The sequence below is a fragment of the Pollicipes pollicipes genome, unplaced genomic scaffold, assembly GCF_011947565.3.
Source record: "Pollicipes pollicipes isolate AB1234 unplaced genomic scaffold, Ppol_2.1 Scaffold_1600;HRSCAF=1878_pilon_pilon_pilon, whole genome shotgun sequence".
Taxonomy (NCBI): domain Eukaryota; kingdom Metazoa; phylum Arthropoda; class Thecostraca; order Pollicipedomorpha; family Pollicipedidae; genus Pollicipes; species Pollicipes pollicipes.
The window spans coordinates 16,307,007-16,328,567 of record NW_023595962.1 but is presented as its reverse complement, the minus strand read 5'-3'; the positions used below and the strand labels follow the sequence as shown (position 1 = coordinate 16,328,567).

At 52.6% G+C, this 21,561-nt stretch overlaps 1 protein-coding gene and 1 long non-coding RNA gene across 2 annotated transcripts; both read left to right on the top strand.

Annotated features, from left to right (window-relative positions):
- Positions 1-6,039: 6,039 nt before the first annotated feature.
- On the top strand, positions 6,040-13,745 carry LOC119099450 (uncharacterized). The gene is made up of 3 exons (XR_005094378.1): positions 6,040-6,155; positions 7,835-8,023; positions 13,606-13,745. It is a non-coding gene; the product is annotated as an uncharacterized LOC119099450 (long non-coding RNA).
- Positions 13,746-16,795: 3,050 nt separating this feature from the next.
- Positions 16,796-21,479, top strand: LOC119092670 (uncharacterized). The gene is made up of 5 exons (XM_037215641.1): positions 16,796-17,176; positions 17,664-17,774; positions 18,699-19,102; positions 19,734-19,894; positions 20,935-21,479. The coding sequence occupies exons 1-5, from the start codon at positions 16,827-16,829 to the stop codon at positions 21,367-21,369; spliced, it is 1,461 nt and encodes a 486-aa protein (XP_037071536.1). The 5' UTR covers positions 16,796-16,826; the 3' UTR covers positions 21,370-21,479.
- The last annotated feature ends 82 nt before the right edge of the window (positions 21,480-21,561 follow it).

The window sequence follows — 21,561 nt, the reverse complement described above, 5'->3', positions numbered from 1 at the left end:
GAAGTTCCAGAAAGCATGTGACGTGGTAGGTCAGGGGTTCCAAACCATTTGCTAGTGGACAGCTCGAGCTCCGGGATTCGGTGACAGCAGGCTATGGGACAAAGCCAGTAGTGGAGGGCCGGAAGACAGAAATGGCTTTGTCCAGTACTGCAACAGGATGGGCGGCGCGGTCAGACGGTTGGTGGAGGACAGCTGGAACTCCAGATGCAGCTGCGACAAGACTGCGACAGACAGGTCATGTCATATGGTCATTTGTAGACATTCGGAGCTCCCAACATCGCAGCAGCAGGGGGTCATGTGGTCTGGTTAGGCAGATGGGGCACCGAGTGTCGCTTTTACGGGATGAGTCACGTGGTCACGTCAACATTGGAAGACGGGCGGAGTTCCGGACACCAATGCACCAATGGCACTCACTTGGTCAGCTGGCTAGTGGAGGACAGACGCAGCCTCAGACACCGCAGCTTCAAGTCACACGATCATATGACTGGTGGGAGCCACTCACTTGGTCAGCTGGCTGGTGGAGGACAGTCACAGCCTCAGACACCGCAGCTTCAAGTCACACGATCAGATGACTGGGGGGAGAGAGCTAGAACTCCGAGCATCACGGTGTCAGGACGGGCTAGAGCATCGAGCCATCACTACAGAACAGGCGGATGGAGCTCCGGTCATCTCAGAAAAGGGCCAAGCCACAGGATCAGGTCACCGGCGGTGGACAGCCATACATCGCTGGCACCATGACAGCTCACAGAGTGCAGCTGTTAGCAGAGGAGAGATGGAGCTCTGGATACTTGAGTGAAAGGGCAGGTCATGGGGTCAGGTCACCGATGTAACAAGCCTGATCAATCCGATAGCGCGGGCACACAATAGGCGACGGGGCAAGGTCGCCTGCAGAGGGCTGCTGGATATCCAGACACCATAGTAATAGGTGAGGTCACACAGTCAGGGCGATGGTGGGACACAGCTGGAACTCCTCACACTGTGTCCAGACACCATAGTAATAGGTGAGGTCACACAGTCAGGGACACAGCTGGAACTCCTCACACTGTGTCCAGACACCATAGTAATAGGTGAGGTCACACAGTCAGGGTGATGGTGGGACACAGCTGGAACTCCTCACACTGTGTCCAGACACCATAGTAATAGGTGAGGTCACACAGTCAGGGACACAGCTGGAACTCCTCACACTGTGTCCAGACACCATAGTAATAGGTGAGGTCACACAGTCAGGGACACAGCTGGAACTCCTCACACTGTGTCCAGACACCATAGTAATAGGTGAGGTCACACAGTCAGGGCGATGGTGGGACACAGCTGGAACTCCTCACACTGTGTCCAGACACCATAGTAACAGGTGAGGTCACAGTCAGGGCGATGGTGGGACACAGCTGGAACTCCTCACACTGTGTCCAGACACCATAGTAATAGGTGAGGTCACACAGTCAGGGCGATGGTGGGACACAGCTGGAACTCCTCACACTGTGTCCAGACACCATAGTAATAGGTGAGGTCACAGTCAGGGCGATGGTGGGACACAGCTGGAACTCCTCACACTGTGTCCAGACACCATAGTAACAGGTGAGGTCACACAGTCAGGGCGATGGTGGGACACAGCTGGAACTCCTCACACTGTGTCCAGACACCATAGTAATAGGTGAGGTCACACAGTCAGGGCGATGGTGGGACACAGCTGGAACTCCTCACACTGTGTCCAGACACCATAGTAATAGGTGAGGTCACACAGTCAGGGCGATGGTGGGACACAGCTGGAACTCCTCACACTGTGTCCAGACACCATAGTAATAGGTGAGGTCACAGTCAGGGCGATGGTGGGACACAGCTGGAACTCCTCACACTGTGTCCAGACACCATAGTAATAGGTGAGGTCACAGTCAGGGCGATGGTGGGACACAGCTGGAACTCCTCACACTGTGTCCAGACACCATAGTAATAGGTGAGGTCACAGTCAGGGCGATGGTGGGACACAGCTGGAACTCCTCACACTGTGTCCAGACACCATAGTAATAGGTGAGGTCACACAGTCAGGGCGATGGTGGGACACAGCTGGAACTCCTCACACTGTGTCCAGACACCATAGTAATAGGTGAGGTCACACAGTCAGGGCGATGGTGGGACACAGCTGGAACTCCTCACACTGTGTCCAGACACCATAGTAATAGGTGAGGTCACACAGTCAGGGCGATGGTGGGACACAGCTGGAACTCCTCACACTGTGTCCAGACACCATAGTAATAGGTGAGGTCACACAGTCAGGGCGATGGTGGGACACAGCTGGAACTCCTCACACTGTGTCCAGACACCATAGTAATAGGTGAGGTCACACAGCCAGGGCGATGGTGGGACACAGCTGGAACTCCTCACACTGTGTCCAGACATCATAGTAATAGGTGAGGTCACGCAGTCAGGGCGATGGTGGGACACAGCTGGAACTCCTCACACTGCGCTGCATGGACATTTGGAGAGTGTGATCTATTTTGGAGGACAGCACAAACTTTGGACCCAACAGTAATAGGCTACGTAATGGGGTCATAGCACTTCCGGAGTACGGTCTAAGCTCCAGACCAAACAGTCACAAGGCGGACCCAGGGCCAGGAAGCTAGTGAAGAACTATTGAGCTGCACCTCGCTGCGCAGGACGGGGTTAGAGTTCGACCGCCTTCCCGGAGTCATCTGGGTGAAACACACGAAAGAAAAAGGGCGTGGACACAATGCAAAGAGCAATTAGTACATCACGGTGAACGAAGCGACAAACAAAAAAAAGAGGAAAGGAAGTGTGATGATAAGGAAATCCGCGCATGCACGGCAGACGGGCTCGATTAAATCTCGGTCTCTCCAAAGTAACGATATGAGCCAAGAAAGCAGCAAGCAAAAACCAGCCGACGACCGTATGAACAGAAAACAAATCTAATTAAAGAAACCTGTTACGGACGCGGCCCTGACCAACCGTACGGTCGCGACACTGGACCGGTGCGGCCGTTATGAACCGACGCAGATCCTTATAGTTGCCTCCCACGTCTAGATCAAGACGGCCACAGCAAAGACAAATCAGTGGGCCGTCGTGCCTGGGCGTGCGTGGCCGGCCCCACGCAGTGCCCGGCCGTCCGGCCGTGTCAGGTGCGGGTGCTGCGAGTCACGGGCCACTCTCGCTGTGTCAGGTGCGGGTGTTGCGAGCCGCAGGCCAATCTCGCTGTGTCAGGTGCGGGTACTGTGGGCCGCGGACCAATCTCGCTGTGTCAGGTGCGGATACCCTCTCGCCGACCAGATCGAACCACGTCTGGCCTCATCGCAACACTTTACAATGACATCGCAGTGCGAACAGTGACCACGCACAATTACAATCACGCTTCACAATTACAATTACAACAATTAAAACACAGCCCGTCGCTTGCATTTACAAGAGCTCTCACAAACGGTCGCTACTGTCAGTCTACTTATCCGACCGGCCGTTCTCCGCCCTGGCATGTCCACAATGACATGCGGGAACAGCACTGGGCACCGCCTGGCACAGTCCTTCCTTCACCCATCCGCGGTGATGGAAACGCAGGGGCATCACCCCTCGCCCCTCGTAGAGCTTGGCACTGTGCATGCGCAGTGCCGTGCCCGCAGTCCGCATCCCGCATTGCATTCCAGGGTCCGCGTGGCCTTAGAGTGTTATCTGGCTCCCAGGCGGTCCCTGCCCCGGGCCGGCTCGTTTGCTGTTATGCCCCGCCGAGAGACTCCGCCCACCTTGGACGGGCGGTGCAGAAAATCGAAATGTGTCGAAATGCGTGCCTACGCTACTCAATAGGAGATAATCAGGAGTGTTTCTCACTCTTTCCCAGCAACGCAATAAACATTACGTCAAAACCGGACAGCAGAAAATGAGTTAGCGGAATTGCCAGCTAGGAAGTAGAAACGAGCGTTAAGAAGCAAAAGAATAGGTGGCGCACGCCAGACAAGATCACTTTTACGCAGTGGGTATATGAAATATTTTAGAAAAGGGTCTAAAGTAGTCATAGCCAAGGTCGACAAATGGCATTGCATGCAAACCAACGCATTGCATTGCATTTCATTTTAGCTTTCTTGACGAAAAACTTCTATTTTTCTATGGAAGCTACCGTAGCATGTGTGAACCGAAACAGTCGGTGGCAAAATAGACATTTCGTCATCCGCCATTATGTGTGGAGAGTGCAATCAAAACAATCATGCCACGAAACTCCGTCTCCGGTTCGCACGTTTCACCGAGTGCCTACGCCTAATGCGCGTAATGGCTTGTTTGTGTGACTGAGTGCCTCGTTATCGTTGAATGTGCGTAGCGCTTTCAACCATAAGGACAGTCATTCGCCTTTCTGCGCATGTGCCTCACGCTCTGTTTGCTTGACCACGTCCATTGTGCGTGCAACATTGTGTTACGCAAAGGTCAGCTGGATGCGGGTAAAGAGACGGCTTATCACTGGTGAGGTCATGTGGCGCATGATGCCCCTGGGCTCAAGTTCGTTAAGCTGTACAAGGAAGATAATCTGTTAAAAATTAAGATGAGTTTCCCCCGCACCGTAGAGATGCATCGTCTGAACAGAATATTGAAGTAAGAAAAACAGAATACAGCTTAAGTCCCTGACTGTGAATCGTTTACGAAGTCTATTTTGGAGTCGGACCCGGCTCGACTTCAGAATCTGACGTTCAGTATGTCAACGCATGATGCATATTGACTTAATGTGCGTGCGCGTCTAACGATAGCGAAATTACACCGCCAAGTGAGCAGCGACTACGGCTTTGGCCATGAGCGCCCACAACGTGAAGCGCAGCGCCGGAGACTGCGGTGTTTCACAAGGCACTAGCACCGAAGACTTGGTTTCATGGCACGGCGGTATCCGTCCCAACAGGTCATCCTCACCACAGGTACGAAGGTTCTTTCGGAACTCCGCTCCGGCAATATGAAAACAAAAAAAACGGATGGATGAATTACGAATTCTTTCAAGCGCGGTGGCGACACCCAGTCTCTATTTTTCATCGTCGAAACTCACCTTTTCGCCCTTCAGGAACGCTGTTTATCCGGCCGTGTGAAGAGCGCACCGAGTGAGGCGGTTTTCAGTCTATCATTCTCTCGCGCTCTCGCCGCAGACCGGTTGGCCAGCATCAGCGCAGGCCATATAGATTACCAGCACAGTTATTATGACGTCGTCATCATCGTCATCGTTGCTTTCGTTTTCAAGGGAGAGGCGTGCGGTAAAAGTCCGATCATCAGCCAAATGGGGCTCAAGTTTAATTACCGGTACGCAGGTCACACGGCTCGGCTTATGCTCCGTCAGGCACCGGCTGAAGAGTGCCTCATATTCCAGCCGTGTGATCTGTTAAAGTGTCCGTGATGAAACGTGAATGTCCTGCAAGGCAAAGATTGACTGCCAACCTAAGGCATGATTCCATAACGCGTTAATTGATTCAAGTCAAGTGCGTAGGGACGCTTGCGTCAAATGCGCATCAGGGTCATCAGATGTGTCCAGTTTCTAGACACTGGTGTCTAAGAATGCTTGGGTCTGTGTGCGTCTCTTTGTTGGTGGTGTTTCAACACTACAGGACTATTTTTGTTGCTGTGCAGACACGTGTGGCCACCGCCCCCTTTCCTAACCGATGGAATACGTTCCATTTCTCCGCTTCCGTGCACAGACACGACGCAGTACACTCACATCACGCTGGTGCCAGTCTCCACCAGCGTGGACCGTGATCAGCTGCTCTCTCTGCGTCGCCGGCTGTCGGCTCGCGCCGCTCACGCCTCACGCCGCGTGACCGGGCCCGGCATGAGGCGGCGCGTGCGCTCGGAAACCGATGACGTGACGCGGCAACGTGACGCGGAGAAACGTGTTACGTGTCGCAACCGGTGAGCGTCGTGTTCCGCGCACTCGGCGACACTGCCGAGCGAGATCAAAACCGCCGGCCGTCGGCGGGTCAGTGCAGTGCCACCGCGCACGTGACCCCGGCGCCACCCGCGCGATCCGACGCGACCCGACGCGAGCCGACGCGACCCGACGCGGCTCCGGCTGGACCACCGCAGCGGTGCACGGCTTGGCGTTGTGAAACTGAGGGCAGGCGGACGGCATTGCTTCGGCGGTCGGTGGTTCGCGGGAGTGGTATGCTGTGAAGATGGAAGGACTACGTCTGGCGGTAAGCGAAAATTTACCGAGTCTTGCCGACTGTGATTTAGTATGTGGTCGGGCTGTGTTCATCAGGCTTACTTCCTTCCGCTTTTCAGCTTCCCACACTTCCATCGCAACCCGACGCGACGAACTTTATCAACATGGAAGCCCGGGGTCATGAATCATTCAATGCATGGGTTCGCTGGCTCAGAGTAGGACTTCTCTGACTTGCCGTTGCGTACATGTGGCCTGAACGCAGGGTCAACAGCGCTTCATTAACAGCACTGCAAACGACGCGCACGCAAAGCGATAATCATCCCGGCTCACAACATCGAGAGAATCATCGCACTCAGTGGTCCAAATTCCGGTGGCAGCGTTTGTGCTAGCTCGACTTCAGGCCGCCCGCCGCGACGAGCGCTAGGCATTCGGTAATTGAGGGCGTCGTAGCCCAGCTGCCGCGCACGGCTCGGTCCTGGGGTGGGTCCGCAAGTTTGAGACCCACCGGCGCAGTCCGTTACGTTTCGTCTTTGTCCCTGACGACGGGAAATGAGGCGGAACGGCCTCTCCGGCGAGACCGTACCCTGAGTCCGCTGGCTCCGCTACAGCTAACAGCATGTGCTGAGTGCTACTGACATGTGACATGGCGGCTCAGAGGCGAGGAAAGCTAAGAGTTTCAGGTTAAGTTTGGACTTAATGACAAATGCAGTAGCTTGTGATATTGTACACTTGAACCTGTCCGGGGAGGTCGTTCTGTTGGACATGTTCTGTATCATACACAAAGGGGAAGAGTAAGGAAGTGCCACGTGAAAGCATCGGCGAATTACGTAAATTCCATGGTTGTTCACTGCCCCTTCACATGGCGTTATGCTGCGAAGGTTTCGGTCACAATGAAGGCATTGGAAGTCATGGAATCGTCTTGTGGTCCTCATTTTATGGAGTTAAGAATTGATAGTTGAGTGGGTAATGCGGATGTTTCCAGCACGTGGACGTCGTGACCCTTGACAGGCACTTGCATCTGCATTCGCACAGGTGCATGGATGGCTATTTAAGCTAGCCGTCCCCCAAAAATGGAAACTTTAGCATGTAACTTATGTAAAGCAAAGAGATGAGAGGCTACACATGTTCGCTTGACAGACCACTGTTCGACCATTCAGCCTCAGCACAAGAGACCAAAATCCTTGCAGTGCTGACTGCCGTTCGACTTTTAGGCGTGAGGACGAGGGGGCCAAACTCGGGTCACGAAGGAGTCAAACTCGGGTCAACTCCATTCAAGGACTACAGGGTCGTGCTCCATTGATATCTGTCTGCTCGTAATCCACGCACGTCAACCGTTGCCGATAATCTGAACATAAATAACACCTACTGGAAGAAATAAACTACACAAATCAGATGAGTATCACACTATCTGAAGCAGCATGCAACGTACAAAAATGACGGGCAGATCATTAGGAACCGCCATATTCCACCATGGCCGGGTGTGCAGATACCTTCTGTTGAGACAAACAATGCAATACCAACCTTGTAAGTGATGCAAGAGATTGTGGATTTATGCTATTCTGCCCCCTTTGACTTTGTCAAGAGATCATCCCCACGTGCGGTGTTCATATTCTCGTAAGAATTGGGCTGTTCTGAAGCTGAGCTTGGTCAGCATCAACATTTACTTCTTAGCCGGTCGGGTCAGTAATCTACCGTCTCCTCCTGTTCCAGAAATGCGTGCAACTGCTGCTAGTGCTGGCCACTTTGCTGTTGGGTCCGGCAGCCGGCGGCCCACGGTCAAGACCAAGCCTGGGACAGGGTGGGGCTTGGCGGACGCGCGGACCTGGCGCGGACCTGGCGGAGAACGACGACCTGGTTTACTTGCGGCGGGAACAGCCGGGCGGCGGACCGGCGGAACAGGTTAGTGCGCCGACCGTCATGGGCCTTGCGCGCGCCGCACCGGGCGGTCGCCCGGCCCGCGCTCCATCGTCTTTACACCTGAGCGTGTGAACCCAAGTGAAGTGAACCAAAACCTGAGCATGTGAAGTCGCGCGAACAGTCGGGTCGAGCCTGGTTAATGAAATGAACATAAGCACACCACTTCGGATGTTTGATTGGTGTTGTTTGGAATCGAAGAGCAAAAACAGGTACTCCGACCGACGCGTCCTATTAATGAATGACGTAGGAGTCAAGATAGCTAAAGGTAGACTGCTCCGGTTGGTGTGCGTACACAACGTAGCTTAGAAATGTGTAAGTTCTTAGTTTCGCTTTGTGAAATGAGGCTCTGGCTGGGACGTGCCGGTCAGCTAAAGACATTGTTGGACTGGCGGAGATAAGACACCCTTGTCATGGAAGCTATCGTAGAAGCTCCGGTATTGCCGCGTTTGGGTCACCGGTGTGTGGGTGCTTTGCACAAGACGTGTGCGTGGAAAGTGGAGATGGATCGGGGTGGTGAGGATACGGCCTCATTGACCATCACCACGTACCGTGGACAGCTCCCCATCCCGTGGCAGCCCTTTCTTACGCCCAGAATTCTAAAAAAAAAATCATTGTTATTATTTGAACATGTACATAGATATACATACCAACACACCGGATGAAAGCGATAGTCAGAACAGTAATTCCATGATAATTTGTGATAATCCGTGATAATCAATATTACTCACTTACCGCCGCGAACAGAGAAGTGGCAAAACAGAGCTGTACTTGCTACATCGCCTGATAATTCTGCGGAGTGCGGAGCTTTAGTTGTCGTTGGCAGGCGTTCCAGGGGCCACCAGCGAGGGTATGGGAGGGAGGCGAGAGCTGAAGCACACTGAACGTGATAATTTTGATGCGACTTATTTTGACTCGCAGGTGTTGGATGGGAGAGGGCACGTGGAGATTTGATTTGCGGTAAGTTGGGCAGCAGGCCTCAGCCTTCCAAAGAGATAGCGCAGACTGTTTTGCTAATGGTCGTCCGGCTTGTTAGTCATGGTACAAAAATGATGACTCTGTAATGGAATTGCTGCGAAGTTTTTTCACAGAAATGTGTCATTTATAGTAAGGAATGCCGAATTATCTTGGTTCCTATTTGGACAACGTTGAGAATTTCTCACAATCCAAGATATCGGTCGTCGCCATCTTGAATGCTAGCCGTTTTCTTATTTTGATCTCAATGACACACGTGGTCAGGTGATATTTCTTTTGCAGGTTATCACAAACAAAGAGTTCATTTCCGGGGTTGTTTTGGCAATGGGATAGAATTCATTGTCAGGTCAGAGATCAGAGGCCAAACTCAGAAACGCTTAATTCCATTGTTCGTAAGTGGTAAAGGTAGCACTAAGCGCCTCTGACGTATTGTTGAATGGCGTCTACATGGACATTGAACGTAATGCGTCACATTCCTCTTTTACGCTTCACTGTCGTTATCATTTTGCACACCAGACTTCCTCTCTTATCTCCTTCGATATCAATCTGCGTGCTGGTGGAACGGCTATAACTGGTGACCCCCCCCCCCCCATCGCATTAGCAGTGCTATGTACGCGAAAGGTCTGTGATGCTGCACATGCAGCTCGCAATGTTGCATTCCATGCTTTCCGCGGTACAGCTGCCCCTCAGCGCATCCAGAACCCTTTGAGAGCAACTGGCACCGCTGAAACAATCGGCACGATGGCGGTGACTTCGGCGCTCCAGCCAAAGTTGACAATATATCTAACTTCTCTTCTTAGGAAGGGGGGGGGGGGATATATTGGTTCACGGCTTTCCACAAACTCACCTGGGGTTGAACTCAGAGAATGGGTGCGATATAGTTGTTCACTGCGTGTGCTCGGAGTTGCTAAGAACATATTCCGTGCGCACTCGTCTGAGTGGGCGGATAAAAGGAAGTTTGTATTCATCATTTCATTATTGAGAATACCATTTGATACTCCAGGGACAAGAAAAGGATTGCATTTTGGTTCAAGATTCGCAGCACGTAAGGAAGCGAAATTCTTCGTTTTACAGTTTAATTAGCTCCCGTTCTTTACATGGGGAAAGCAATCCCCCAGTTTTATTTCACCGACGAAGTCCTTTTCAGTAACAAAGTATGCCATGCATTCATTCAAAACCTTCGAGCGATCGACAAATTTCAAATGCCAACGTTCAGACCGCATCCAGCATAGATACAGGAGGAAAAGCCGTCGGGTACCCTATCACTTCGCACGGAAACACTAAATCTTTGCAGTGTTACCTTTTGGTGGCAAACACTTTTCAAGATGGTTAAAAAGTCATTCAGATAAGAGAACAATACTGAAATGTTAGGAGGCGTGGCACGGTTACGCCTTGAGGCAGAACCTTGTTATGATCATTGGAGTGGCTCGCAGTGATATATATATATATATATATATATATATATATATATATATATATAGATTCATATGTTGGCTCAGTGGTCTCAGGCTGGCATGTAGAGCTGTTGCCGCTACGCGAATAATTTCTTCATGGCGCACCATGTCAAGTCCTCCACCAGGTGCATTGCTACATGTTTTGCTCTGCTCCCGCATCGCCAGACATATCGGTTAACATGAGCTACAAAATATCGCGAATACCTTGCAAGACAGGCAGAGCTTGCTTAGCAAACATAACCCCGTATAGGTACACAACAGATGTTTTAAAGCTCAAGTTACTTAAAAGAACACCTGTCTGTAGACATGCTGTGACTTGTTCATAGCATAACTTGTCATGCTGCGAGTCAACTGCAGAAGAGAGAGAGAGAGATAAAGGGAAAGAGAGAGAGGAGAGAGAGAGAGAGAGAGAGAGAGGAGGAGTGCGAGAGGAGAAGAGAGAGAGAGAGAGAAGAGAGAGAGAGAGAGAGAGAGAGAGAGAGAGAGAGAGAGAGACGAGAGAGAGAGAGGAGAGAGGCGAGAGAGAGAGCGAGGAGAGAGAGAGAGATGAGAGAAAGAACGATGAGAGAAAGAGATGATAGAGAGGAATATTTCGATGAGGGTAATGAAGAATGTTAAGCGTTATGGAGAAGGTGTCTGGCGTTGCTTTTGGCTGAGCGTGGGTCGCGCCAGGCTGTCGGAGCACTTGACTCGCGCGTCTACCTCGCATAGCTTGAGCGCCAGCGACTTTCCTTTTCCGAACATAGGGATACGCCACGATACGCACGATACAACACCATATTGTATCGCGACAGAGCGTGAGCAGCGATACACTGGCTACACCATCTGGTCCGCATTCGCTCGATGAGTTCGGGACACTCTTGGGTCTCCCACGATTTTGTGGACGTCTAGGACATGACACATCCCACATTTGCAGCTGAATCTTAACGATGGTTAACATCTCCGAAGTCCGGTACACAACGAGGAAAAACGCCGGTGCATTAGTGAGAATGCAGACGTCCTGGGTACCGTCCTCCAGCGACGCCTTAAATATGTAGGTGAACAGGGTGACGTCTGCTTCAGCATGTGTGATGACACACTCCAGCTTGCTGACTAGCTGGATGTTGTGTGGAAGGGGAAGCCCGCATAAGATGCTGAGGAGCAAGCCCTTGGCTGTGACATTGTAAAGGACGCCTTCTCACCAGGATAGAGGGGTGTTAAGACAGTACTGAGCGATATTTTAGGCAGAAAGAGGGCTGCGATGGCAACACTGCACTGCGACAGTGTTGCTGAAGGAGGAAGTCACCGTAACGCCCTCGCGCACGAGCATAAGCATCAGCAGTGCGTCAGCTTTGTTAGGTAGTCCATCCAAACAGTTTCTCTATGGCTGACTCCAGGCGGTCTCTCGGCACCTGATATGTTTTGGCGCCATCCGGGTACAAACTCTGCAGCAGCACGACAACAGTGAGGTGTACTCCCTGCGACTCACCCACCAGGCTGTGCAGCTGGATCATTACAGCGGCTCTTCCAAGCTGACCCCAACTCAATTTACGACAAAGGGTCTGTCCGTTAAAAAGTTACAGACTGAACCGACCCCGCCAGGTTCAGTCGGCGGCAAAACACGACATAGCTGTCTCAAGTCCACAGAAATGACGGGCCGCTCGAGCGGACGTGCTGCATAGCCCAGCAAGACCGACTAGTGGCTTCTCCCCACAAGCGTACGACACTAGCAGAGATGGGGCCGATGATCCATGACCGTCAGCAGCCTGTCCACACATATACTGTTTTGACTGTGTTTGTGTGTGTCTCGAAAGGATTCTGCCTCCGGGGTGCAGCACAGCCATTACACGGTCGATCTACATATGCATCAGATAGCATACCTGGCATGGTGATGATGTCTGGATAGGATATGTCGCAGGTAGTATGACAGCATATTTCCATCAGATAGCAAGTCATAACATGATGTCTTATCTTGTCATGTCAGATAGCATGTAGTCCAGTGGGACCACCCTCAGCGCTGCATCAGCCTCATGCCTCACTCGAGCAAGGTGTTCGTCATTGTTTCTAGTGCTTTTAGCTCGGTGTTTATACTTTGCACGCATATACGGCTTGATATTTATAAAAATAGAGTGACTTCTTTGCAAATGGAATGCGGCTCACAAAAGACCCGAGCAATCGAGTCGAAATGCTCTCGTGTTTTAAGTCAAAACCAATTTGCATGCAAGGCACTGCGCATCCGAGCGCCGGCGCCAAGAGATTGGGCAAGCCAAAAAGTCGTTTTTGAGTACGTACGTACGATGTGTGTCCAACTATTGCGCTTCATTTAATGCTTTTCTTCTGCCTATTTTCCCAGGAGTTTTCTGCTTCTGTTGTAATAATGCTGTAAGCTCTTGGCTCACGCGGATTCAGTGGGACACGAATACCACCTGGTGACACCATATCACGGCAGAGCTTCAGTCCATAGCGTCGGGCTGAGGATGAAGCGGTTAAGTGTCAGTGGCAGGCGTTCAGGATCTTTCATAGATGAAAACTGTCTTTTGGCGTGGGAATTTCCGGATTGTTCTGAGAAAATTGGAGTTGGAAAACTTTGTATTTTGTTTTCTTTTGATTAGAGCTGGCTGATCGTAATAGGACTTTTTCGGCCACCAACGATCTTTTCAGAGTTATGAGATGAAGGAGAGTAAAGGGTGGAGGAGAAAATGCATGCATTTGGTAGTTCTCCTCTACGCAGGCTTACCCCGAACAGGGGCCCTCCTCGGGTTTGTGCGGGAATTCAGGCTCTCCCCAGAAGAGCGGACGAGCACTCCATTCCGCCCATCTTTATGGCATACAGCTCGCCCCAGATTGTGCGAGCATTCAGACATCGCAAGGAGTGAGGAGGGGCACATAAGAGGGGGAACTGTTGGATGGCTGCGCTGTGACTTCACTGCCAGACGACGCAACCCGAAACTGTGAAACTGATAGTTTGTTTTTGGGAAACACCTGAACAACTGGAGGCTCGCCACTTCTGCTTCCAGCATAGAAAACGCCTATTTCACAGATGCAGTGATTTCAAAGCGAGTTAGTTACCATACATCATATGTACGGTTACCACACAATTATCTCATCCTCGTCCCATTATAACTTCTGTGCTGCCCTCACTGTTTGGACTCTTCTCAGGGAAACCATGGCAACGCCTTCGACAGTAGCGCCAGCACGCCCGCTGTGGGCGATGGCAGCGCCGCTCCACGGCGACCGGCGGAAGCCTCGTTTGGCGCGCCATCCGAGGCTTCGGATGCGAACACCAGCCAACTCGATGACCTGAGGGGATCCAGCGCCGGTGGATTCGATCCGCGGGATGGTGACCTCACCTGGCAGGACTTCCTCCTCGAGTCCTCCGACGGCGGGGACCCTGCCGCCAGCTCCGGCAACGCGAATGGCCGGCATGACAGGTATGCCGTGCGCGACGGCTTGAGTTGCGTAAAACCTTCCGAAAGGTGGTGGCTGGCCTGGGTCAAACCGCGTCTCTGAAGTATTTGGGGGGCTTAGATTAGGACTTGACGGCGTAAACTGGGATCTAGGGATATCCTGACAGGAAAATGTCGATTTAAATGAGAAATCATCACATGAAGATCTGTTCTACAAGCAAAATTGAAGATAGTAAAATTCAACTTTTTGGTGATTAAGGAAGCGTGCTCTCCATGCCCCTTCTCCTCTTCCCAGTGATAGCATCCATGACCGTTGGATCCACAAAACTTCCACCAACAGGTGCAGGTACAAACTGGATTGCTTTGTCACAAATAAAATGAATAAACAGTTTTGTCGCCACGTCGCAGGGACGTCTCAGCCAGGTCCGTCACGTCATGCACGTACTGAACGCACATCGCAGAGCTTCATGCTTTGGATACCCTCGCAGGACGCTCACAGGGTAGCTGGCTGAATGCCGCTCTGGCACGCATGTATGCAGTGGACTGTTTTTCTGGTGTCGATTTATTGAGCTTGGTCATCAGCGGTCTGCCCCGGTGTCAGAGCGCGGTGGTGTCCTCAGGGATGGCCTCCAGACTGAAAAGTCTAATGCCGAGCACCTCATAGCCGAAAACCCATTGCCGCGGATCTTGGTTGGTACAGTGTTACAGCGTGCCCTACCGCAAGAGAACTGCTCTCAGATCGCTGCAGTCTCCTAGATGAAATTTGCTCGACGTTGTTGGTTTGATTTGAGCTCATATAGTACCTCTTATGATGGTTTTAAGTCCAAAGCAACTTACACAAGCACACAACTTCGAAATATGTACCAAGTCTTCAAAGCTGCAAAAAAGTGAGTCAGATTATTGGAATACTGCAAGACAACGTTAAGGACACAGATACTCACGAAAGGTTTACATGTGTCACGGTAATAGCACGATTCTAGCGTGATGATCTTACCTCATGAGACCCTAGCGTGTTCGGATGCATGTTTGATGGAGATGTAGAGCTGCAGTTAAATAGAGCCGACAGAGCTGCAGCTAGCATTTTGTCTGAACTGGTCATGAAAAATTGTTGGCCGCACATAGTTTGCATGGATTTCAACCAGGACAGGATTGTTCACAGTTTAGGATAAAATGCAACCAGTGTCAGCTACTCCCGTGCGTATGCGGGCTTCTGCAGTTGCTGTAATGTGGGCCAATGTAATCCAGGCAATGATTTAAATATTGGTATTGCTTATCTAAACGCTATGGAATTTGGACTGCATTGCTTATTGATACATTGGCCCTACCCATCAGCTAAGTTTTTGGAAGGGTGCTCGCACTATTGTGCGAGTCAATAATTCTGAGCGCTTCTTGTGAGAAGTGTCGTGATCTAATTACGACGCCTTACATCTTGTTTCATAATTACCCAGATTCTGCAACAAACGTCCCCATGATTTAGAAATACATAATAATTAATAATAAATAACAATTCAAAATTATGTCCGATTAAAAACCGTGTAATACAATCGCAGGCCTTCTGCGCAGAACATTCAGAATAATATTTAATTTTCTTGCATCCATGAATCGCATCACGTAAGCGTTGTCTGCTGCGCCGCAGCTGCACCCTGCAGTCTCCCGCTCAAGGTTAGCAGCGAGTGCCCGCTCACTGCACCTGAGCGTGTAGCGTCAGCTGCCATCTCCGTTTCATCGCAATGTCCCGCCTGCTTCAGGGGCCAGGAGCGCAGCGCCCAGCAGCACCATCCGCGAAACAGCGGCGCCCATGAGGCTGGGCGCCCGACGGCGGAGGCCTCCCGGGATGACGTCACCTACCGGCCCGCGGCGTCGCGTGCGCGGGGCCGTGACACAGACTCTGACGTCACAGGCTTTTATCCGGTGGGGGGCGAGAACCGCTTCAAAGGCTTCCGCGACTCCCGAGGCCTCGATCGCGGCGGCAGTGGTGATGGCGGCGCTGCCATTAACCGTTTGACGTCCGACGATCGCAGCGGTACCTTCAATGACCCGGCCGGAGCGCGCCAGGATGATGCGTCTGGCTTCATGGGTGGTGGCGCGCACCAGGATCTCATGGCCAAGATACGGGACGCCTCCGCGCACGCCTTCGATGGCACCGATGGCGGAGGCAGCCCGAGCTTCGCTCCCTCGAAAGAGCCCGCCTTCAGCGTTCCCTTCCGCCAGCCGGCCGACCGGCGACCGGATGATGACTCCACTAGCGCCCCTGGCGGTGGGGAGTATAACTACAGTTTGGACGGCCACCGACAGAACTACAACGACCGCGGGGAGACGCCTAATCGTGATGAGGATGCCGGGAGGCCGGGCGGAGCATTGGAGGGATTCGACGTCTACCGCGAGGCGGAGGAGGAGGAGGAGGCGTACCGCGCCGTGGCCGATGAGGGTGACCCCGGCGAGTACAGCCCGTATCGCAGCGGCGGCGCGCACCGGCGCGCGTACCCCAGCCGCTACCGCGAGGAAGAGGCGATGTACCGCGGCCCCTACGGCACACCGGACGAGCAGGAGGCGGCACTGTACGACGAAACCTTCCCCCGGGTGCTGCGACGCGCCAAGCGAGACAGCGGCAGCCCCGAGGGCCTGGTGATCTACACGGAGCAGGTGCGCAACATTCATCCTGTCATCCATCGTCACCGCAAGGGTGTGCCCCGGCGGCAGCCGGCGACCGGCTCGAAGGCGACCATTTTCCGGGGCGACGTGCCGCCCGGCTCCGTGCGGCCGCAGATCCGCCCCCGCCCGACCGGCGCCGGCGCCGGCGCCAGCGCGCCGAAAGCGCCCGCGGCGCTCGTGGGGCCAGGACACGCTCTGAAGGCGCCCCTGAACCCCGCGCAGGTGCAGGCGCTGCTCGAGATGGTGCAGGCGCCGCAGCGCGACGCGAAGAGCGCCGCGTCGTCGTTCACGCCCGGAGTGATCCACAGAGGGTTCGTGCCCATGCTACCAGCACATCAGATCAGCAGGCGGTCGGTGAGAGGCCGTGCTGACCTCCCCGCGATCTCTACTGATCTCTTTGCGACCCCTGCTGACCTTGCTGTGACCTCTGCTCACACCCCGAGGAGCTTCACCAAGCGTCAGGTGGTTGTAGCTCATGCTGACCTTCATACGGCTGTGTCTGACCCCGTGACCTCTGGCGACCTGACGTCGGCCGGGTCGCAGCTCCAGGAAGCGTACCAACCACACTACACCGACTACGGTCGTCAGCAGGGCCGGCAAAACTACGCCGTCCAACGCGACCCGTACGAACGCTACCTGCCCAGGGAGGACGACAGCGACCCGTATTTCAGGTGAGGGTCGGTCGCGTAACACGTGAGGGGTAATTTGTTTTGACCGTTGGCGGTTGCACTGTATTTTCCAGTATTATTTATTTATCGAGGTGGGTGGTGGGTAAACAAAGGTGTGACGGTGCTCTAGTGATAACGCTTGAGTCACCTGGTAGGACGCATTTGGGAGTTTCTCGTAAAAGACCGCCTTAACCGTAGCTTAAATGACCGTAAAAGTACGCACAGTTGCCAAACAACGTAAAGAGAAGATTGACGCCAGCGCGTGGTAACAAGATGGATCCGGCTCTTTAAACCTCAACCAACTACCAAATGAAACATTACCATTCGACAGATTACCGTTCTCTCAGACGTTGTCTGCACCTAAGTGCCGAAGATGACGAGCCGAAGTATGTAGCAACATCGCCGAATATGCACCAGTACATCGTTGACGTAAAATTTTACCCTTCTGGGGATCGAACCCGTGACCCAGCACACTGCACTCGTGCGACAGATATGCCCCGCGTGAAAGCATCCAGCACTTCCACGACGACGAGGATGACGCATCTGGCGGCGAGGAAGGGCACATCCGGCACGACTTCTACGGCCGGCCGCAGCGGACCAGGTCAGGTCAGGGGTCAAAACAAAGAGAAGATTACACTGAGACGGATGCCGCCCCGACAACACTCCCACTCCTTGGTGCCGGAAGGCAGGTCTCCTGTCCGCTTAAAAAGTTGCCTTTTACTAGATTTTGCCAAGGCACTTGCGTTAAGAAAGGATGTTGTCATGTGTGTTACTGTTATCTATGATTTCATGTCACATGAGAACACCTTTGCAACCTTCAGTGACAAGGCTGTTTGTCCGACACTGCTGATCTAATGTGCCGATTGGCTTGTCCGTGTTAAAACCGCGCATGGTTTAAGACTCTTTTCAAATCCACCGCATGGACTTTGTGCGTGAAGTATTGTAAAACTAGATGGATGATGCCATCTTCGAACACCATTACAAAATCATCCACATTGAATGCGCATGACAAGTTTTTACAATTTCTCACGGAAGAAGCACATCTGGGTTGTTCTATGCATGTAAGGAGGAACCCTTTTGGCTTCATCGCACGCGCAGTAGTCCACAACTGTAGACAGGGCTACTTATTCTCAAGTACGACGGCTGCACCGGAAGTATTCACTCAAGACAGGTTACTGGAGTCCATTCCGCCTCGACGATGTTTGGAACACGAAACTGGCAACTTGCTGAAGCCTACTGGGGTCAGGACTCGGAAACCCACCGTCCCAAACTGATGGTTAGGCAGATGACGGTGCCCAAAGAATTAGCCCATGAGCTTGAAACGACATTATTTTTTTCAGTTCGTACCAACAAATTCGCTGCATGCGTGGCGGCACGACTTTGGGGCTGTTGACGGCTGACCGAGCGTGCCTTGTGTGGAAGCGCGATTTGAAAACTGACACTGTTCGGAAAAATAACGTGATATGCATGTCCTGGTTCTCCTGCATAACTTGCTTGTCTCGAAATGACGTAACATTTTTTTCAGCTACAAAAAACGTCCGCAAGTAGACTATGATGACTACGAGAACGCTGGTTACCATGGCGACGATCGTCAGGATGAAGACTACCCAGCCGATTACACATATGATGATGAATACTACCCTAGCAACGGACGTCCCGCCGACGGCTCCCGTGGCAACCGTCGCCCTGACGACGGTTACCGTGGCAACAGTCGTCCTGACAACGGCCGAGTGGGTGACGACTTTTACGAAAAGGATAACGAGACCGAAAATGACCAAGATGAGTACTACAGCGGAGCCTTGAATGGACGCAGGAAACGGCGGAGGCGGTACCCGAAGCGCCACGGTCTCAGATACGGAAATGAAGCGTACGAGGGCGGCGACAGGACGCGCGGAACGGACCGCGATAAGCAATTCAGTCGGAGGGCAGGTAGGTGACATCTGAAAACGACGCAACCGCGGTAATCACTTGGCATACAAATTTCTCGCGCCGATAGTTGTAAACAGCGAAGATCATTTGTAAGTGTGTCGGCATGAGAGCATGTCGTCTATCCTCCGATGTGAGCAAAGGCGACAACTTGGCGTAAAGCCTGGAGTTACTCTCTAATGTATGCTCTCCGATAGGAGTAAACGTGACAGTATGGCGTAAAGCTTGGAGTTACTCACTTACGTATACTTTCCGACGAGAACAAACACGGTTGCCTGGCATAAAGTCAGGATTTACTCTTTTACGCCTACTTTCGGACGAAAGCAAACGCGACAGCATGGCATAAAGCCTGGAGTTACTCTCTCATATATACTCTCTGACGAGAGTAAACGTGGCAGCATGGCATAAAGCTTTGAGTTACTCCCTTACGTATACTCTCTGGTGAGAGTAAATGTGACAGCGTGACATGGGGCCTGGAATTGCGCTTGGAGGAGGACAAATATCAGTTACCTCAGTCAGAAGACATGAGACTTATTGCAAAATGTATTGAATAAGGATCATAGAAAATAAAGCTTTGATTTATGTGGTTAGACGCTTCACAGAACTAATCTCAGTCCGTCACCTCTTCTTTCAGGAGAGATACAGGAGGAAGCCTCCCAGGGCTACGAAGATACTCGGGAAGCCGTCAGCGATATGCTGGATGCAATGTCGCACAAGAGAAACGACGATAACTGCAAGGAGGTCAAGCGAGACGGCATGACGTGCTTCCAGTGCACCGACTCCGAAGGCATGGAGGTGAATAGGCGAGACGCATGACACCCGTAGCGAGACGCACGACACCCGTAGCGAGACGCACGACACCCGTAGCGAGACGCACGACACCCGTAGCGAGACGCACGACACCCGTAGCGAGACGCACGACACCCGTGGCGAGACGCATGACACCCGTGGCGAGACGCATGACACCCGTGGCGAGACGCACGACACCCGTGGCGAGACGCACGACACCCGTGGCGAGACGCACACACCCTGGCGAGACGCATGACACCCGTGGCGAAATGCACACACCCGTGGCGAGACGCATGACACCCGTGGCGAGACGCACGACACCCGTAGCGAGACGCATGACACCCGTGGCGAGACGCATGACACCCGTGGCGAGATGCGTGACACCCGTGGCGAGATGCGTGGCACATGTGTCGACATAATGGGATGTTTTGAATGGAACGTTGTACTTTCAGTGACTGCAATGAAAGGCAGAAACATGACTGTAGAGACACACTGGACGTGGTCATGCTATCCTTAAGCCAAGGTGTTTTGGGAGTGTCATAATTATGTCCACAAAAAGTGTCAATCCCGTGGTGTTACGCTCCACTTGGCAACACAGGTGATCTAAAATGCTTTCATTCGTTATCATATGACAGTTTGTTGTTGTACGTAGCCCGGTATTGACAAGTCCAGTCTACCTATTGCACTCAAATTGTAAACAGAGCGTTATATGCTTTGAAAAGGTGATGCTGTGAGTGTCTCATAATGCAGCACAACCCGACCGTTTGAACTCAAAGCCGTGTACAAAGGTGGAGCAATCACTTTAACGTATTGCTATTGTGGCGCCAGGTTAAAGACAACCTGGTCAGAAAATAAACGGATTCATACGCAACTGAAATTCGTGGTCTTCAAAGCTATACCAAATGAGCAGAGCCCGGTGGCGCTTGTACCACACGTCATATATTTTTCGCGTTTCGACTGTTGTCGCTGTAAGCTCGCACTTGGAGACGTTTTATGTCGCGTCTTTCCATGCCGTAAACAACACGCATCTCTATATCGTCCCACAGACGGAGGACTGTGCCTACGCCGGCGGTGACCCCGATGGTCGCCACACGAGCTACAGTGTCTCCTCGAGCTACGGCGAAACCCCTCGGAAATCTCGCCCCTCCCGCGACCCTAGCGCCACCTATACACCCGACCGCAGCGACGTTTACCGTCAAGTGAGGCGAGGCAGGAAGAGCCGCTCAGCCGAAGTGCGTGGTGGCGGTCCAGGTGGCGGAAACGGCGCCGATTCTGCGGAGGCCTCGGGCGGTCCGCGCCTCCGTGAGATGATGCGAGGTGGCAGCACCTCTGCTCACCGGTGGCGCCACCTATTGGACGCCAACGGTGGCTCAGACCGGTCGGGGGCAGATCCCGATCTGGACGTGGTCACGACTCGGGCTGCGAGTCATTCGAGTTTCGACGGACGCCAACAGGTGGCCCTGCCGTCGCTCGGAAGGTGAGCCGCCTGTGTGTGGACCAAGGCCGCGTCACACGCAACATCCAGAGGTCAGAGTGGAATCGCCTGGCGCATGCGCATTGACACTGATTTAGCCAAGGATGTACTGCAGAGGTGGGGTGATTTCGCAATAAACGAGCTTGAGGATGGATGTCAAGCTTACTACTCCGTACAGTTATCACCAAAAATCTACACG